General features: G+C 46.8%; 1 protein-coding gene across 1 annotated transcript in view; it reads right to left on the reverse strand.

The window, feature by feature from the left end:
- The window catches only part of SEC24D (SEC24 homolog D, COPII coat complex component), a 73,145-nt gene extending 67,744 nt beyond the window's left edge, over positions 1 to 5,401 (reverse strand). Inside the window, exons 1-2 of the mRNA XM_045537376.1 lie at positions 5,262 to 5,401; positions 2,908 to 3,066 (exon numbers count right to left, since the gene is read on the reverse strand). Coding sequence (XP_045393332.1) covers positions 2,908 to 3,025 — 118 coding nt within the window. The 5' untranslated portion in view covers positions 3,026 to 3,066; positions 5,262 to 5,401. The remainder of the gene's footprint in view (positions 1 to 2,907; positions 3,067 to 5,261) is intronic.
- Between the last annotated feature and the right edge of the window lie 9,466 nt (positions 5,402 to 14,867).

The raw sequence follows: 14,867 nt of genomic DNA on the forward strand, positions 1-14,867 counted from the left end.
ATGGGGCAATGGGAAGCCACAAAAGGTTTTCAGCCTTTATAAAACGTTTCCTTTGGAAACCTTTATAAAAGAAAAGTCCATAATAGATTTGCTTGCTATAAAAACATCCCGCCGGCTCAAGAGTCGACAGTGTGGAGGAAGGCAGCATCGGAGGGAGGGATGAGGGGTCAGAGGCCAGGTCAGTAACCCAGGTGAGAGACGGACGGATTGCACAGAAGAGTGAGAGGAGGACGGAAAACAGGACGCAGGTGGGGAAGATGCCCACAGTGACTCCAGAAGGATTTGGGAGACCAATTGCATTGGAGGAGGTAAAAGGGACAGTTTTTTTAAAAAAACCAGTGAAAGTTTCTGGTGTGGATCACTAAATAAATGACGCTGCTGAGTGAGTACTGAATGCCAGGAACAACAGGCTGCTATGAAAGGATACGGAGCTGCTTTGGATGTGAGGAGTCCGAGGTGCTGCGGAAACAGGGGGGCCACTGGAAATGTGGTCTGGAGCCTGGGAGAGACATCTGGGCTGGAAGAACAGATCTAAAGGACAAGCACTCCAGGAGTAACGATGCAGCTTAAAAAAAAATCGATGGCTGCAGTCCCCAACTCCCGGGCTGTGCCCAGTACCGATGCGTGGCCTGTTGGGAACCAGGCCACACATCACCACCTGAGCTCCGCGCCCCCGTCTGTGGAAAACTGTGTTCCGTGAAACTCAGGAACCAGGCCGCACGGCAGGGGGCAAGCAGCAGGTGGGCCAGCGGAGCTTCATCTGTGTCTACAGCCGCTCCCCATCACTCGCATCATGGCCTGAGCGCCACCTCCCGTGCCCTGCCTGGCTTCCATGGAAAAATCGTCTGCCAGGACACCCGTCCCTGGTGCCAAAAAGGAGACCGCTGATCTATAAATAGAGAGAAGAGGGGTGAAGACAGAACATACATGGAGAAACAGCAACATCAGGATCATGCAGAGGAAGGACGGCCCTTCAAAAAGAGATGTCTAGAAAGCAACCAAGAAAAACAATAAAAGGATAATGTCATTGAAACCAAACAAGCAGAGAGTTTTGCAAACATGACGGCAGTAAATACTGTTATTAATAAACACAAGAGAAGACAAACAGGACAGCGTCTACTGCATTTGGAAATGGGAGACCACCTGTTTCTAGCAGCCCCAGTGCAAGAAGCAAAGGGAGGATGGGGGCACAGTGCGGACTGGGAACTACACAGAGCCGCAGGGGGACGGAGAGGCCAATGCAGATTGTCACAACTACTCCAAAGGGACACGGGAGACCAAATGCGTTGGGGGACGTAAAACAGCACTTTCTCCAGAGGATGGCTGTGACGAGAGGAAGGAAGGGTGACTACTACTCAGTGTGGCACCTGAGTTGCGGGAGAGTTTGTCATGTGCCTTCTTGGCTCCACCACACGCCAGCGCTGTGACTTGGAAAAGTCATGTTATACCAGACGTTCAGTTTTCTTCCTTGCAAAGAGCGCTAATCATCTACTGCACAGCATTGTATGAGGATTAACTAAGATGATACATGCAAAGCTTTCAGGACCAGATTTTGATACATGGTAAGCACCAAAAAAAAAAAAAAAGAGTAATTTACAATTATCATAAATACTGAGGAGGAACGAGCCACCAGATAGAGAGAGGAACCAGAGAAAGATGAGTCAGTGGTTCCTACAGGATTTGAAAACGCCAGATTATAAATGTTACAGGCAGGATCGATCCTGAACAAGAGGGAGATGCCTCATCTGCAGGTCTTTAAAAACTGGGGGAAGACGGAGCCATAAGGGTGACTTTACACAGGAAATTCACAACCACAGAGCACCCTCTTTGGCATGCTGTGTGGTCGGCAACATCAGGCCTCCCTACAGGGCTTTTGTCCCCTCCCGGACTCTGCACTCCACCAGTGCAGCCTCGCTGGACCCCAGATACTGGAGCCGGTCCCAGGGATCCCTGCGAGTTACTCTCTGATTGATACATGGCCCATTTCAACAATGGACCATCATTACATACAATGATATATAAGTGATCTCGGACCAATTCTCCCCGTAACATTTACTATTTTGCCTTTTTGGACCCTATGGAAACAATGAATCCATCTTTCTCCAGTTTCTCTCAATGTATCTAGTGGTTTATTCCTCTTCAGCATTTACATAGAATGACGTATCTATTGTGTGGATTTGAGTGGAATTCCCAGCATTTCCTCAGAAGCCCAGGAACTCTTACCCAAATAGTTGGGACCATGAGACCTAAAACAAGCTGTTATTAATATCGGCCGTCTCCTGAAGGTTGCCTGGTCCCCCAGAGCAGCTCCTTGGGAAGGCGAGGCAGCCTCGTGGTATTGGCTGCCACCAGAACAGCTGTTCCCACTCCATTATTCGTCTGCCCCCTACCTCTGCCTCTAACGCCAAAATTTGCTGCTGAGTACCATATTTTAAAGCAACCAATACTATTCAATAACAATTTCAAGGCAAGGCCATGTTTTTCTTATTATTATCACTGAGTAATCTTTAGTGTGCAAATCTAACAGTACTTTTCTAATTTCAAAACCGATTTTGTAATATTATTGCCCCAATCACCTTAGCGCATATATAGAAATTCATTTTTGTTGAATATTTACCATAACCTTACACCACTAATTAACAGCAAGAACAAGTCTAACAGTAAAAAATAAAACACTCAGGAAATCTTCTTTGTTTTAGTCTATGGTTAGGAACCACACCTGTATTCCATCCAATAACTGAACTGTAGAGTTCTGCTAGGAGAGTCTTTTCCAAACGATCCTATAATCTCAAGCCATTGTATCATATAACAGCCATTTGATGTTTCAAAGTTCCTCTTCCAGAACATCTTATGTCTCTGAGAATGAGAACTGAATACTCACATCCAAATCAAAATGACACACTTTACCTGGTGGAGACAGTGCATGGGATGGGTCCCCATAGTGTCCATAGTGCGGGGGAGAAAGGCCTATTCCAGGCTGGGACTGAGAATAGGGGGGTGTTGCCACGTAACCTTGATGACTCATTGTGAAAATGGCATTCCAAAGGATAGTTCTACAAAAGAATTCTGCAACAGAAAAAATTTTAAAAATGTCAACAAGAGGGTTCTAGTCACTTAATGCCATTAAAAATATAAACACTGTTAACAAATGTTTCTGATGGTTTGAGAAAAAATACAGTATCAGGTGCGTGAGACATCTTAATATCATACAATGTAATATATCATATCATTATCCCCTAAAAAGGGTCTAACCGTAGCTCTCTGAAACTCAGTAAATCACTACAATAGTTCTGGGCAAATTCTCAGGCATGAAACCTGAGTAACGACTGCCAACCACTTTTGCATTGGAAACCTAAAGTGCAGCCTCTCGTGAGCGTCCCTGCTATTTTGTGCTTTTGGTGTCCACGGCCACATTTCAGCACGGAGCGTGCCACGCTGTTCAACTGACCGACCACCACGGCTGCCCTCAGGTGTTTCATGATTTGTATCTTTTCAGAGCTCCTCTAACTAGTCATTTTAACCTGGTAGTTAGAACAAAGAGAAATCATAGGCCAATAAATATAGCAAAAGATAAAGTTGATAATGGACTTATTTTATGAGTCATAACTGACTAGCCAGGTGGCAGCTATAGACATTTGAGGGTTGTCAGTGGTTTCACAGCCAAAGATGACAGAATTTCTTTCTGATTTAAATGATATCACACCTCTAAGAACACATGAACCTATATTTAAGGAACTAAGAAAAAAAAAGTGTCATCTCGTATGTGTGTAGGCACACACACTCACCAATATAACATACCCATCCTGACTCTACTCAGAACCCAAACATCAATGTGCTTCAAATTTCCCATTTTTTCCCAGGTTTTCACAAAATAAGAGATAGTTCCATGGGACTGTTTTCAAAAAACATTTTGTAACAAGACAGAAAACGCTCTGAATCCTGGCAGGAGCAGTGGGTTTTCATTCCATATCTGCCAATACTTAACTGTGTGACATAGAGTAAGCCGAAGAACCTCTCTGAGCCTCCAAGAGCCTTTCCAGATAATAAAAGACTGATTCTACAATTTCTCTCCAGTTTCTTCCCCCAGCCCAGGCATATTCTTCCTTTTGTTGTTTTATTTGCTGCCTTTTAAGGTAAAAGATGGGTAATACCTTCTAAGACTTGGGATCTGTCTCTATTCATAAGATGGCCTTTCAAACTTAAAATCTGAAGCCTAAAATGCATGATTTGGTTGCATTTTCACATGAATCTGTAAGTTTCTAAAATTAAAGCAACCAAGTAAAAATACTGTGAGATCCCTTTCTTCCCCCTGGGCGGGGAGAATGGAGAAAGAGGAGCGACACAGGCAAACGCCTCTGGCCTCTTCATTGCTGACAACACTGCTCCCTCCGCCCCCTGAGCAGAGCAGACGTGGCAGCCTGAGCTTCGGTCGCGCTCGTCCAGCCGGGCAAGGCCGGGAGGGGGCAGGACACACCTAGGCAGGGCCTGTCGCTGGTGACGGGGAAGGCAGAGACGTCCACGCCACGGGCAGGGGGCGCCCGGGTCCCCTCAGCTGGCTCCAGGGGGCCCCTTCCTCGCCGAGCCTGCCGCGTGTGCCACGTCAGACTTCCTCGCTCGGGGACCCAGGTCGCCGAGACCCGGCTGGGCCTCGAGCGGCGACAGCGCGGAAAGCCACTCGGCCCGGGCAGGGCCGGGACCGCAGTCTGGGAGCGGCGGTCCCCGCGCGCGCCCTCCAGCCGCTGTCACCACCGGCCCCGGCCCGGGTGCACCGCGGCCCGGACAAGCCGGGATGTGGCCACATCAGCTTTACCATCGGGCTGTCCCGAAGCTTAAAGACACAGTTGCCATTTTCACTGGGAATATTCCGAACATTCCCTCCCTTCAAGAAAACGGAAATGAAGTTGACGCGGAGACGAGGCCACGGGGACCCTGGAAGGCCCGGCTCCCGAGGACCCCAGCCCCGCGTCCCCGCGTCCCCGGGCACCCGGTGGGGGCGGGGAGGACGCCCCCCCCCTCGGTCACAGCGCCAAAGGCAAAGGCGCAAAGCCCAGGTCGCCCCCCGCCCCGCCCGTCGGCCGAGTGACAGTGGCCGGGGGGCGCGCGCCGCGACCGCCGCCCCCGGACTGCGGCCCCAGCCCTGCCCTGTCGCCGCTCGCGGCCGAGTCGCGTCCGGCAACTTGGAGCCCCGCGCGCGCGGGGAAGTTCGACGTGGCCCCGCGGGCCGCCCACCCGCACCGCGTCCCGCCCGGGCGAGGCGGTACCTGCTCCCGCTCCCGCACGGCCGCTCCCGGTGCCCGAGCTCCCGCCGCGCCTCGTCCCCAAGCGGCCGGCGTCCCCGCAGGCCGGTCTCGCGCGCGGAGGTGCCGCCGGGCTGGGACTGCCACGTCAAACTCCCGCCCGCTGCGCGCCCCGCGCCGCGCTCTCGCGGGCGCATGCGTACAGGCGCCGCGCCGGGACCGGCCGCGCTCTCGCGGGCGCATGCGCACAGGCGCCGCGCCGGGACCGGCCGCGCTCTCGCGGGCGCATGCGCACAGGAGCAGGGGCGGGCCGGGGCCACCGAGCCGGGGCAGCGCAGTGGCCGTGCGACCTCCCTCTTTTCTCTTTTTGCCTTTTTCCGGCTTTTTTCCCTTCTTTCTTCTTCTCCACCCACCCCGCTTCCCACAGGCCCGAGACTAACGTCGTAGCTACGTCGGGGCCGTCTTCCCGCCCTCGGCTGCCGACCGACCCCGCAGGCTCCTGCTCCCGGCCTCGAGAGCGCCCGGCGGCCCGGCGACGTGGACGGGGCCCCTCCCGGTGGGAGCCGCGTCGCCGCAGGCGCGGGTGCTGCTCGTCTGCGGAGCCGGTGGCCGAGCTGCCCCCGCAGGTGTCTCTGCACGTGCGACTGGCTCACTGCCCCGGGAACGGGCGAGAGACAGAGGCCCCGGCCTGAGACCCGCAACTCGCCCTGCCGCGCCCCAAGGCGGCCCCGCCGGCCTCCACCGCTCAGGATTAACAGAAAGGACCAGCCGCCCCTAGGCCTGGGGAAGCTGCCGCTTCGCCCAAACGTACAGAGTAAATCAGCCCGGGATTTTTGTTTTCAAAATATACTTTCTTCTGGGTTACAAAACAGTGAAAGCCATTTGACAAGTGCCTTTACGGATGAACTGCCCGGGTGAAAACTTACATGGGGAGGTTGCTGCCGCTGAGATGCTGTATGAACAGTGTGGGGATTTTAAGTCCTTTCAGCAGTGAAGATTTAGGATCCCTTTCCCCACTCTTGTCAGATTTAAAGATGTGATGTCCTGCCTACGTCAGCTTCACTGGGCGTGTTTGAAAATCCACGTTAAATATTGTTTTAAATTGTTTCTTATAGTCTCAATATGATGAAAAGATTTGGTTTAGGAAATTGGAGTTTAGGAGTTGGAAGTTTAGGACATTTTGTCCTGTGTTTAAGCAGTACATCTTGTAAGAGTGATGAAATAAATTGTCAGATCACAGCTATGTCACACAGAGTGACAGCTATGACACAAGGTTAGGAGAGAGTACAGTGAGAAACAGTGACACCACGTGATGACCTGGTTGGCTTGTTGCCCCAAGGAAACCGCTAAATTTGAATGGTAAATTCATCCTCGTCCCTCAGGGACCAAATTTGTCTGAGACCAGGACAACTTGTAGTTTTCAGTTGTGAGACAGTGTTGAATTCCTAAATGTTAAAGTTGGAAGGGACTTTAAAGATAAGAGTATTCAACTCCATGTTTAGTGAGGGCTGAATTCAGAAAGTAAAAATGACTTACAAGTCTTACAGCTAGCTGTAAGTCACACCTGATTCTTACTGCAGAGCTCTTCTCACCTCACTGTCCTTTTTCCCTTTTGATAATACTCTGATTTGCTATTCTCTATTAACTGGTTCTAACTTTTTCTCCTGTGACTGTCTCATATTCAAGCTCTCAAATAACTAACATACTAACTGACTGCACAGTTCCCACAGTGGGAGCTACTACTCACAAATCTCTCTAGTTACTGAAATGGCCTCTGGGTCTGGTCCTGCTTCCCACCTCCTGGCCCGAAGTGCCCACCCGTTACGTGACTAACTCCTGACCTTGTTCCTATGGTGGGGTCGGTCATTGGCCGGCACCAGATGGGAGGCTTGGCCTGAATTCCCAGCCTTCCTTGGTCTGGCCTACCCTGTTGCCATCTGAGCTCAGCCTCTGATGTTCTTTATGCGAGTAACTTAGTCACCTAGGTAGCCATACTCTTAATTGAAAGGTGAGGTCACAGGGAATGCCTATGTGCCGGGGTTCTGTGTTCTTTAAGTTCTTTCTGTTCTAACCTGAAAAAGGAAAGAAAGCCAAGAGTCAACTATGCATAAGACTGTAGAAAGAGAAGGAATTACCTGACAATACTCAGGGTTTCTTTTAATTGGTTGCCTTTTGAAGGTCAGAGCTACCATGCTCTGAGCATTTATGTGACTGAAAGAGTTTGGAGGTTTCTGATTCCAAAGCTGAAAACAGCTTGAAGAACCTTTATTTTTTTAAAAATTGAAATGGCCAGATCCTGGACTATTTTAAACACCTGTAAGCACAATGAAGAGGGCCAAGTTAAATGGGGGTGATGGGAAGGGTAGGCTAAGCTGAGTAGAGTAACAGAAATGATAGAGTTCCAGTGTTCATCGAGGCCCAATACCAAGGTGGTTCTAGAATTACTTTTTGAATATCTTGGATATCATGCACTAAGTATACTACATTTATCCACTTACACACTGAGAGCTTCCGCCACAGAGTGAGCAGTGTGACGTCACGCTGTCAACGCAAATTGATTCAGGTTTGAATCCTGAAACTATCACTCACACTGAGCTGTGCAAGTTTTATTTATTCAACAGGTGTTTATTGAGCACCTACTATACACTGGATACTATATTAAGCACTGTGGATACAAAGTCAGAGGAGACCTTGCCCTGGAGTGGTGTAGTGATTGGCAAACTGCAGTCCACGGACAGTATCTGGCCCACCCACCTGTTTTTGTGCAGCCTTCGAGCTAAGAATAGCATTTACATTCTTAAATGGTCGAAAAAAATTTTTTAAATATTTTGTAACACATGAAAAGTATACAAAATTCAAATTTCAGCATCCATAAATAAAGATTTCTTGGCACACAGCTATGCTTTTCCATTATAGTATTCTCTCTGGTTGCTTTTGCACCATAAAAGCAGCACTGAGTGGTTGTGACAGAGACCACAGGCTTGCAAAACCTAAAATACATACTGCCTTGCCCTGTACGTGAAAAGTTTGCCAGCACCTGGTCTGTTAGGACGTACAGTTACAATACAGTTTATTGTCCTATGAGGAGACACAGGTTGCCATGGAAATACGTAAGAGGGGACACTTAACCCAGACTTGGAAAGTGAGAGAGATCTCCCTGGTGGAGGTGGGCCCTGAGCTGAGGACAGGAGTAAGTTACACCAAACACAGGGGTGAAGGGCAGCAGAAATAGCACGAGTAAGTCAAGGAAGCCGAGGAACGTGTGGCATCCAGACGTGCTAGTCGTCACAGGTAGAACACGGGCGTCCGCAGGACACGAGTTTGGCAGGTAGGCTTGGGTGGCTCAGGGGTCTCTCCAAGGCCTTGGAGAGGCGATGAAAGACTTTTTTCCCCAGAAAGCTCAATCTATAGTTAGTGAAAGAACGGAGGAGAGGAAGGGGCAAGAGTGGTGTGGTACAGACCAGGGAGGACACTGTTGCAATAATCCAGGTGAGGAAATAGGGTGGTCTAAGCACAGGCTGTGGAGGTGAGGGTGGAGAGGACGGACCAGGCGGACGGACGTCTGCAAGGCGGATCCGTGGAACCTGGTGCGGGAAGCAGGAAGTGAGGCAGGATAAGCACAGCCACTCTCGGATGTCTGATCTGGCAGAATTAGGGGTGAATGCAGCTATTTAACGGGTTAGGAAACCAGGAACAAGGGCAGATACAGGGAGGGGATGGGGTCAGTTTTGGATGAGTCCATTTAGATGTGCTTTGGGACGTCTGAGGAGCATAGACGTGTCTGGAGCGGGGAGAGGGGCCTGGAGTGCAGATGATAGAAGGCACTTGGCAGTGAGAGTGTAAGAATGTCTGGCAGACAAGAGATCGGTCTCTGTAGTCAGACCAAGTCACGACTTCTGATTCTGCCACTTCCCAGCTGTGTGTGCCCTTCCTAAACCTCAGTATCCTCGTCTATAAAATGGGAGGAATACCACCACTGACCTCAAAGGTTGCTATGGGAGTTACTATAAACGAGATAATACAGGTAGCACGTAGTACAGTGTTTGGCACATAATTGTTCAAAAATATTATCATCGTGGCATAATTTCATTTGCTGCAATGGGAGATTTAATATTTGTTCCGATAACTACTATAAAGAAAAGCTACAAAAATCAAATCAGTATAGTATTGCTATCAAGACAGACAAAAGTATTAAGGAAATAGATTAGCATTACAGAAATAAATCCACATATGTGTATTCAATCTATTTTTGACAAAGTTGTAAACAGACTTTTCTTGTCTTTTTAACAGATGGTGCTGGAACAGTTAGATATCCACGGGGGGGGGGGGGGCGGGAATAAATGTCAATCTCTACCTTCCACCATACAAAAAAATTAACTGAAAATGAAATGTAAACCAACATGAAAAACCTGAAATTTTAAAATCAAGATCATAAAGATTTTCTCCTGTTTTTTTGTGGACACTTTAAAGTTGCAAGAGGAACAAAAACATAAGACCCTACATAGCCTCCTACACAAATGTTCACAACAGCTTAGTTTGTAACAGCCAAAATCTGAAATTAACCTTAATATCTATGAACAGGTGAATAGATACACAAGTTGTGGTGTATCCATATAGTGGAATACTTAGCAATAAATAGAAATGAACTAGTGGTGCACATAGCAAATGGATGAATCTCAAAATAATTATGTTAGATGAAAGAAGCCAGAGAAAAAAAGAGAAGATATTATGATTCCATTTACATAAATTTCAAGAAAATGCAAACTGACCTATAGTGACAGCAAGTAGATCAGTACTTGCCTGGAAATGAGGAGACAGCAGAGAGGGGGAGGGAGGGATTACCAAGGGGGAAGGAAATACTTTGAGGGTGATGATATATTCATTATCTCGATTGTGGTCATGGTTTTACAGGTGTGTATATATGTCAGTTGTAAATAAACTGTATGTATAGATTATTTTATCTCAATAGACCTCCATGAAACTGTTAACATTTTTTCATTGACTTTATTATTTTTTCCAGAGGCATGGTATTTCTGTAATATTCAGATTTCCCAACCCAGAAGGTAATCAGTTATTTACATTGCCTTTGGGCCCTTCAATAAGGTGATGTAAGGGCCGGGCGCGGTGGCTCATGCCTGTCATCCTAGCACTCTGGGAGGCCGAGGAGGGCGGATCGCTCGAGGTCAGGAGTTCGAGACCAGCCTGAGCAAGAGCAAGACCCCGTCTCTACTAAAAATAAAAAGAAATTAGCTGGACAACTTAAAATATATAGAAAAAATTAGCCGGGCATGGTAGCGCTTGCCTGTAGTCCCAGCTACTCGGGAGGCTGAGGCAGGAGGATCGCTTGAGCCCAGGAGTTGGAGGTTGCTGTGAGCGAGGCTGATGCCACAGCACTCTAGCCTGGGCAACAGAGTGAGACTCTGTCTCAAAAAATAAATAAATAAATAAGTTGATATAAGTATTTTTTAAACATATAGGACCTCTATTTTTCTTTTTAACTTCAATCTTTACTATTATCTGTTTTATGTGAATTTGCTTTTTTCCATTTCTATTTCTACTGTTTATTACCAATAAAGAAAAAACATTGATTTTTAAATATATATTTATATAAGCAACTGATCAAATTATCAAATTTTCTTTTTAATTTTATTACCTTAAAACTGGAATTTTTGGTTGTTCTAGGTACACAGCAGTGTCATCACCACTACATAATTTTCCATCCCAGTGCTTTTACAAGTTATTTCATTTAACTTTTCCTATTGCATTCACTGAAACCTCCAGAATAATGTTGATTAATAAACTTGATGGTGAACATTTCTGTCTGGTTGTGCTCTTAAGGGAAATGACTTTGGCGTATGTGTTTAGAATATCTTAAATAAAGATGTTATCGGCTGGGCACGGTGGCTCACGCCTGTAATCCTAGCACTCTGGGAGGCCGAGGTGGGAGGATTGCTCGAGGTCAGGAGTTCGAGACCAGCCTGAGCGAGACCCCGTCTCTACTGAAAATAGAAATAAATTATCTGGCCAACTAAAAGTACATATAGAAAAAATTAGCCGGGCATGGTGGCACATGCCTGTAGTCCCAGCTACTCGGGAGGCTGAGGCAGGAGGATCGCTTGAGCCCAGGAGTCTGAGTTTGCTGTGAGCTAGGCTGACGCCACGGCACTCACTCTAGCCCGGGCAACAGAGTGAGACTCTGTCTCAAAAAAAAAAAAAAAAAGATGTTACGATGGTTAACTTTTTGTGTCAACTTGAGGGGCCACAACATCTAGTTAAACATTATTTCTGGGTGTTTCTGGAAGAGACTGGTGGACTAAGCAAAGCAGACAGCCTTCCCCAGTGTGGTTGGAATCATCCAATCTATTGAGAGCCTGAACAGAACAAAAAGACGGAGGAAAGTTGAATTTACTGTCTGCTTGTGGAGGAGTCAGAAAACTACACTTTTCAGAATTCCTTGCATTGGGTCTTTTAAAAATTCTTTGATGTTTTTCTGTATTTTCCAAATTTTCCACAACGAACGCATAATTAACTTGCCCAAGTACACATTGCTACCAAGTGGCCAAGCCAAGTATATTGGAGCAGATCTGTCAGACCCTGGGTCTCTGAAGTGTCCCACTGTTCCAATGAAGAGTGCCTGTTTCTCGCTGGATTTATTACCATGTTGTAATTGCATTCGATTTCTAGATTTTATTTATATTGTCTATATATATAGACAGCCCAGCAAACACACTGGTACTTGTCCATTGGTGATCTTACGCATGTATTCTTGGCTTTGCTACTTTGAGCCCTGTTTACTTACAACAAATACCACATGTCGCTGTTAACTTGATCTTTTTTATTCCTACTTTGATGAAACAAGCTACTCGTTTGTTGGGGCAGGCAATTTGAATATTCCGGAAGCCGATTTTGCCCCTCCTGCCTCTTACACTTTAGGTGAGCCTCCACCAGGTGTTCCTGTGCTGTGTGAGGCGGCTCTCTGCTTAGCATCACCTGGAGTTTACAATATAATCAATACCAGAAACAGAAGAAGCCTTGGAGATCATTCTAGCCCAGTATTTTAATTCCCCATGTAGGCCAGCTTTGATTCAGACTGTCAAGCTCACACACAGTTCCACGGATTTTGGAAGAGCTGGGACTGAAACATGAATCTCTTGATTTGCACTCCAGTGCCTTGTCCCTCATTCCAAACTCTCTCCAACATTTTCTATACTTCTGTTAAAAAGCTTCTTTTAAGAGTTAAATTTTAAATTACAACTCCATTTCAAGAGGATACTTTGAAACCAACTTAAAAAAATAAGCTCCTAAATATATGTATATACTAAAATATATATATGTATTAAAATGCTCATGTGCCAAGCACTTTGGGAGGCTGAGGGAGAAGGACTGTTTGAGGCCAGGAGTTTGAGACCAGCAGAGCGAGACCCTGCATCTACCAAAAATAAAAAACAATTAGCCGGGCATGGTGGTTCACACCTGTAGCCTCAGCTACTGGGGAGGTTGAGGTGGGAGGATCTCTTGAGAACAGTTGTTCAAGGCTCCAGTGAGCTGTGATTGTGCCCCTGCCCTCCAGCCTGGGCCACTGAGCGAGATACTGTCTCAAAAAAAAAAAAAAAAAAAAGAAGCATATACACATGCAGGCACATGGCCCCATCCCACACAGACAAACCAGGGAGGGAAAGGAATGGAAAGGAAAGGGTGTCCATTTATGGCTTATTTTAACCCGATTCAAAGAGAAAGGAAGAAAGGAAAAAGTCTTCCATTCATGGCTTGCTTTAAGCCAATATGAAGAGAGAAGGGAAGGAGAGGGGAGGGGAGGGGAGGGCTTCCCTTTATGTCTCACCCCCACCTGTACAGCCCCTGATAACCTGGGAGTCTGGCCTTCAGCTTCCTCCTTTCTGGGCTCTGTGCCCTCTTCCTGTGTTTGGATCCACTATTTCCAAGTAATCTTAGGGAAGGTGCAAAATTGCTTTTGTAGCATGATGCTTCAATTATAAAAGCCAGTTCTTCTGCCTCCAGGTTTCAGCGTTAAGATCTCATCTTTGCATAAAGCAGGAACACATTGTCTCTGAGTGGGGAGTAGGTGTTGGAAAACCAAACTGCTCTCCTCAGCTAGGATGGTTTTACCACTGACCCTCAGAGAGGTGAGACAGCCTCCTGCCCCTGTTTCCGAGGCTGGGACCTCTCCCCTGTTCAGAGGGATTGCTACTCTCCTTCGCTCTCCTGTCCCCACCAGAGTTTCAAACCATCTGTTACCCCGCCATACTGACCACACAGTTTACAATAAAACAATATTTTTAAGCAGAAAAATAAATGGAAAACAATCTAATTTATCAGAAATCTCATCACTCGTTTGTAAAACTTTGGCTTCCATACGTCTTGAATTTTTTTTTCATTGTTAATATTAAGGACCTTGAGTTCTCTGGTCTTATATTCTCCCCACAAACATTGGCTGATTTCTCAGATGATCTTCACATCTCTTTTTCTCTTCATTAATTTCTGTCTTGCCTTCTTATGTCTTGTCTTTCTCTAGTAGCCCTGTTTAAAAAATCAGCTTCCTGCTTTCACTCGTACGGCGTTTACAAGGCACTGGGAGGCACCAGCACCATTACAGACTGACTGACAAAGCTCGTGTCACCGAGTCCCTAGAGTAGCAAGTAAGTGCTGCTGTCCCTGCCTTTACTGTTTCTGCTCATAGCATGGGTGGACAGACCCTGAAGGCTATACCCATGTGTCAAAGTACGACTTAGCATTTCTGAGACTGGGAAAAGTCTTCTTAATATAATCAACTATAAAATCAATGAATGCTTTGCATCTCCTCCGTCATATACATTGCTGTCCACATTGGTCTTGAACAGGTTATTTCTTTCTTTCTTTCTGTTTTTTTTTTGAGACAGAGTCTCGCTCTGTTGCCTGGGCTAGAGTGCCGTGGCGTCAGCCTAGCTCACAGCAACCTCAGACTCCTGGGCTCAAGCGATCCTCCTGCCTCAGCCTCCGGAGTAGCTGGGACTACAGGCATGCGCCACCATGCCCGGCTAATTTTTTCTATATATACTTTTTAGCTGTCTGATAATTTCTTTCTATTTTTAGTAGAGATGGGGTCTCGCTCTTGCTCAGACTGGTCTTGAACTCCTGAGCTCAAACAATCCTCCCGCCTCGGCCTCCCAGAGTGCTAGGATTACAGGCGTGAGCCACCGTGCCCGGCCAACAGGTTATTTCTATCTTTGTGTTTAGGCAACACCTGTTGACATAATCTCTAAGCACCTTATTGTGCCAGGGTTTGGCCAAGAAATCACGAGGACTTAACTAGGAGAACAACCTCCTTGCTCAGACCACTTATTATAAATCTTTTCTTTGACAAAATTCTTCTTATAGATTATTTTTCTAGTAGTAGAATTAGAAAACTCTTGACGTTTAGACCATTAGGGGTTCACATGCAATGTTGGGTGTAGATACATCATTTAACTGAAGGTACGTTACAAACTAAGAATATCCCACTTTTAAAAATTGACTTCATACAACACCCTTCCAGGTTTCTACATTTTTCGCAGAAAACTGCAAGGGCTCACTGATTACGGGAACCGGGCCCAGTGACGAAGCAAGTCTCTGGCAGGCTTGTCTGTAACAATGATA

The sequence above is a fragment of the Lemur catta genome, chromosome 26, assembly GCF_020740605.2.
Source record: "Lemur catta isolate mLemCat1 chromosome 26, mLemCat1.pri, whole genome shotgun sequence".
In the NCBI taxonomy this organism is placed as follows: Eukaryota; Metazoa; Chordata; class Mammalia; order Primates; family Lemuridae; genus Lemur; species Lemur catta.